Source organism: Ictalurus furcatus, chromosome 25 (assembly GCF_023375685.1).
Source record: "Ictalurus furcatus strain D&B chromosome 25, Billie_1.0, whole genome shotgun sequence".
Taxonomy (NCBI): Eukaryota; Metazoa; Chordata; class Actinopteri; order Siluriformes; family Ictaluridae; genus Ictalurus; species Ictalurus furcatus.
This window is the reverse complement of record NC_071279.1, coordinates 18,749,999-18,755,253: the sequence shown is the minus strand read 5'-3', so window position 1 is coordinate 18,755,253 and position 5,255 is coordinate 18,749,999. Positions and strand designations below refer to the sequence as shown.

General features: G+C 42.5%; 1 protein-coding gene across 2 annotated transcripts; it reads right to left on the bottom strand.

Moving 5' to 3' along the window:
• Nucleotides 1-635: 635 nt before the first annotated feature.
• Nucleotides 636-4,151, bottom strand: zbtb25 (zinc finger and BTB domain containing 25). Of its 2 annotated transcripts, none has more exons than XM_053613732.1 (3): nt 3,669-4,151; nt 2,085-2,273; nt 636-1,647 (listed from the first exon to the last, which is right to left on the bottom strand). In XM_053613732.1, the coding sequence occupies exons 1-3, from the start codon at nt 3,800-3,802 to the stop codon at nt 636-638; spliced, it is 1,335 nt and encodes a 444-aa protein (XP_053469707.1). In that variant the 5' UTR covers nt 3,803-4,151. The 2 variants fall into 2 exon arrangements, with proteins under 2 accessions (XP_053469707.1, XP_053469708.1); XM_053613733.1 differs by lacking the exon at nt 3,669-4,151 and adding an exon at nt 3,302-3,360.
• Nucleotides 4,152-5,255: the final 1,104 nt, after the last annotated feature.

Here is a 5,255-nt window from a genome sequence, read left to right as displayed (position 1 = left end):
ATGACAATACTATCACCGTGTTAGCTAGCATTAACAGTGGAAATTGTTTAACATTTTTAAATGCACTTGAAAAATAAATAAATAAATAAAAAGATTCTGTAAGAAATCCTGTCATCTCATTTTAGCTAGCCGGCGAGAGTTAGCAGTAGAGATTATGAATATTATTTTTAAAAATCCTGTCAGAAACTTTAGCAGGTCACCTCATATTAGCTAGTCGGCTATCACTTACAGTATAAACATTTAGCAATAAAAATCTGATTTAAAAAATCCTGTCATGTGTGTGCTAGCTAGCTGAAGATAGCAGTGAAGATTATGAACAAGAATCCTGTCAAACTTTGCAGTTGAAGATTTTGATTTTAGCTGGATGGTGGATGAAGTTGTTAATGAATATAAATAGCAGTAAAGCAGACAATTTAAAAATATTAAGTTCCTATGTACAAATCAATCTACCGTCTAGGTAACAAGCAAGCTCAGTAATTAGCATGCTAGCTAGCTAAATGACTAATTATCAAGTCGATGTCGCTCCATAGTGGAATGTAGTTGTTACTTATTTAAGTCGGGAGTGGAAATTTACAAGGGTGTGTTAAAAATGCAATGGAATGCAGGGAACATGTCCGTTATGTTAGGGGAAGGCGTCATTCCACCGCCACGGCATCTACGCTCTCATGAGAGACTTCTGAGTCCAGCGAGTAGCACGAGCTGCCATTATCCTGGGCAACTTCGTCGATTTCTGACGTTCCCTCGCTGGGATGGATCAGCGGTTCACCGAAGCGCCCATAACGATGTTGCCGCAGTGGCTTGCCCACATGGGCGAACATGTGCTCCTGCAGCTGGCTCTTCTGTGAAAAGCGCAAGTTGCAGACTGCGCATGCCATCTTTCTTTTACGTGTAAAGCCCGCAGGTGGACTTCCTGTGCCTGCCGCACCTCGCCTTATCTCTGACGCCAACTCGTCTGCTAGTGCGTGGCACTGTCGCTCTTCCATTGGTCCTTTAATGTCCCCCCTGCTGTCTTCGGAAGGTCCTTCCATGAGGGCGCATGCCGCGTGGGTGAAAAGATGTTCCTGTAGTCCCTCAGGAGAGAGGCATCGTTCTCCACATTGAGGACACAGCAGCGCCAGAGGGCCATCCTTAAAACCACCAGCTTGGCACGGGCTCCCTTGGGTCGAAGGCAGGGACGCAGGCGCTCGTGGTTCCTCACCCTCATCCGGCTCCTCCTCTTCCTGCTTGATCCGTGACAAGATGTCACACTCGTCCCCTGAGGTGATGGCGCGCAGACTGAGGGACTGGTGCTCCGACGTGTGCCCTTCGATCCCTGATAACGCTGGCAGCGGACGGCTACGCGAGCCACCTCGCCTGTCTTCAGGTTCCCGTGCCCCGCTAGCCTTCATGCCCGGCGACTCTTTAGTGCCGAGCTGGGAAGAGATCTGGATGCCGTACAGGTTGGATATGCGGATGGGGTCTGAGGAGGCGTCAGATCCACCGTCAGTTGCTTTGTGGCACAGCTGGTACGCGTGGAGGAACTTGATCCCGTCCTGTAACCGACCCTGATCCACAGGCTGCTTGGGGCCGTTGCCTGTGTACATGATGTGCAACAGGTAGCTGAAGACGTCTGGCTGGATGTCGGTGGGCTGGATCTTAATACACTCGCTAAACATAGGGAAACAAGTGGAGGATGCATTTAGCGAGTCTAACGGACATTTCCAGCTGTATAGTGCATACTTAAATAGCTATTTATCTTCAAGGCAAATGAAGTATATCATGGCCCAAGTCCACAACTGAGAATTATCGACGATTTTTTTCAATCATTCACGTGGAGCGTCCTCTGTACACGTTCCTACGAACGAGCCGTTACTATAGAAACGATAACGTATCAGAACGAGCGCATTAGTATAAACCCGTGATTTACAGCTGCGCTACTGTCAGAGCTTCTGTTGTAGAAGTTTAATCCACACCTTCTGAGCAATCAGAATCTAGGATTCATCAGCACTGTAGTAATAAATAATATTATTCATATTTTTTTATCCAATATATTAGACGATTTTTTTTTTTGTTTTTACTTTTTTTAAACATGAAAGTTGGTTAACCTGGACTGATGGATGAAGATCATCTTGAAGTAGTTGGAAAAGGCAGCCAGCACTGCTCGATGGGCCTTGAAGTACACGTTTCCAATGGCAACCGTGCAGTCACACAGGAAACCAAACTCCCTTTGGACATTGAGCTGCTGCAGGAGGAAAAGGCTGTGGCCGGACACGTCCATGATGCCCCCTCTAAACCTAACACACACACACACACACACACAGAATCAAGGACACAAAATATAGCTGTTGCCACCAGTTTCCCGTTTCATAACATCAACCTTGAAAGTGGAGATTATTAGAGGTGACTAATCACGGACATGATCAACTGATCATGTCATTATTTTCTAACCGCCGAATTACTTAGTACTCAAGTTAGTTTCTGAAGTGTGCAAACGGATTTTCTTTGACATGAAAAGTCATCTATAATATCTAACACGCCTTTGTCGCTTGTCTACCTCACAGGGTGAGCATGAGACAACATGAGTTGTTGGCAGTAACGGCAGTGAGCGACCCCAAACGAAACCGGGTGTGCCGATACTTTTATAGCGAAAGAGACAATGTTGAGTGTGAGAAAATATTAAAATACAACAACAACAACAAATAAAAGCAAAGTGTCGCTCCTGTTCTGTAACTAGGTAGTTAGATGTAGTGTCGTGACTCAACGTGGTGACTGATATCTGAACAGAATGTCATTTGGGTTGCTTTATCCTGGACAGGGAATTCCGTGACTTTTCCGTGAAGCGGAAATACACTCCCCATGATGCCCCATCCTAATGCCCCAGTGTATTGCAACACACCATGCACACACACATCCACACACTCATGAACAGATAGTGGTAATTCACTGCAGCCAACCCATATACTGGCCTGATACTGGGAGTTGGGAGGAAACCAGGGAACCCGGAGGAAACAGGTTGAATTATTATTATTATTATTATTATTATTATTATTATTATTATTATTATACTACAATCATGTAGATTTAAGATGAAAGCACACTAGGCGACCTCTGTTGGTGAATATTATTATTTTATTTTATTAATTTGCACATTTTTGGGAAAACCTACATAGCCCAGATGTTTACATCTGGATGGGAGTGTACCAACCGTCATGGTGCATACAGTCGAGCTCAGTTCCATCAGTTCCATCTATTAACAGATGCACAAATAACAACAATAATAATACTAAAAACAGCCTTTATTTCTCCTGCATTCACAACTCACTCGTTGTTTTGTGTGTGTTTGAAGGACAGCACCTTGAAATCCTGCTTCACACACGCATTTATTGTTTGACGTGATGAAGTGTTTAATACAGGAGAGGGGGGGAATGGGGGGGGGATCAACGTTGCATAACAACACTTGGAAATAGCGCGAGCACGTAACGTGAAATACGTGCACCAAATAATGAAGCAATGCATGAAGAGAAAGCAGTTGATGCATGTGTTGAAGGCAGCACTGCATTCGTTTTCATTCACGGCTCTGTCTGCAGCAATGAATGACAAAACCCCGAGCTCCTTTTTCATGCATTTCCGCAAATGAAGCATGCACGTGCGCGAAAACGTTCCCGGGAGTAAAGAAAAGGCGTCCTTACCGCCTCTCACCGCGCAATCTGCTCGGGTTTCTCGGGTTATGTTCCTGCAAGGGGGAGAAAAATAAAATATATATTCTCTTGACGGTCCTTCCTGAGCGACTGACGTGTTGGTCACGTGACCGTAACGTGCCCATACGAAATGCTTAGCAAAAAAATATAAATAAATAAATAAATAAAATGAAACGCATTTCTGAAGGTTTTGTGAGGAAGGGTTTGTGAACAGTTCACGATTTCATAGGCTGAGACGAGGTTATGCGTACATCATATACAGTTTATACATGCACAGAGTCTGCATGAGATATGGCATTTAAAATGGCACTTTACAGACCTGGGGAAAAAAAAAAAGTGTAAATATTCAGAACGAGTTCAACGTTAACGTGTGAATTTTCAGAATGATTGCTAGGAAATGGATGTGGATTAAAGATAAGTTTTGCAAAACAAACAAACAAACAAACAAACAAACAAAACACACCAACAGCAACAACTATGAATATTCATAACACGTTTGGATAAAAAGTATAACTTTAGAATACGTTTCTTTTGCTATATATCTTGCTATACTACATGTCGTTATTACTTGACATGTTGTTATTACCAGAAAACATGTCGTTATTATAATAAAACGTCATTATTTCAAGAAAACATCATTCATACTTGACATGTTATTAAAGAAAACATGGCGTTATTACTTGACATTATTACAAGAAAACATGTTGTGATTAAAGAAAACATTATTGCTTGACAACATGTTATTATAAGAAAACGTCATTATTTCAAGAAAACATGTCGCTATTACTTGACGGTGTTCTTATAAGAAAAAACGTCATTATTACAAGAAAACATGTTATGGGGCAGAGTGCTCACTGCCCCATTTAGCTTCACGTACTTTTTACTGCACCTAGTGGTTAAAAATGGCAACTGCACCAAACGCTGCCAGGAAACACACCTACTGTATCCGACACAAGCAAGTTATCAAAGTGAACACTGGCATCGTTTTAGTTGTCCCTCCTTTCTCTACATTATCCAGGGTCATCTACACTGTTAACCAAACTAGCTGCGTTGTTCATGTTCACCAACTACTTATAAAATTGTAATGTCCGACATCAGTGATAAAAAAAAAATGTGTGCATCTGAAAGCTCACAGAGTGTCGTATTTTCTTTAGAAATGAGTGAGGAGGTGGAGGTGGTGTTAAATCACAGACGTTCAGTTTGATCAGATAAAGGAATTGCACTGTTTGATTTCTGCTCCGTTCTTAGTTCCTGTGCTAGCAGCGCTGGCTTTCAGACCAGACTACTTCGTTCTGGTCTTTTGTTGAAAACTGGTGCACATCTATAGACAGGACGGTATAGTTAGTTTGTTCAAGTTCAAGTCATGTCAGCTCTCAACTGCCTGTTATGAAGTTACTCTAAAAATTCACTCCACAGTGAAGACTCTCCACTTCGCTTCCCTGCTGAAAAAAGCGACAGAAACCATCGCAGAAATTCAAATTGGTTTCCACGACAAATACCATTACTGACCATCAGCTAACCATTTCAACCGTTACCATAATTGATCCGTAATGGTATCCACTAGACATAACATGCCAC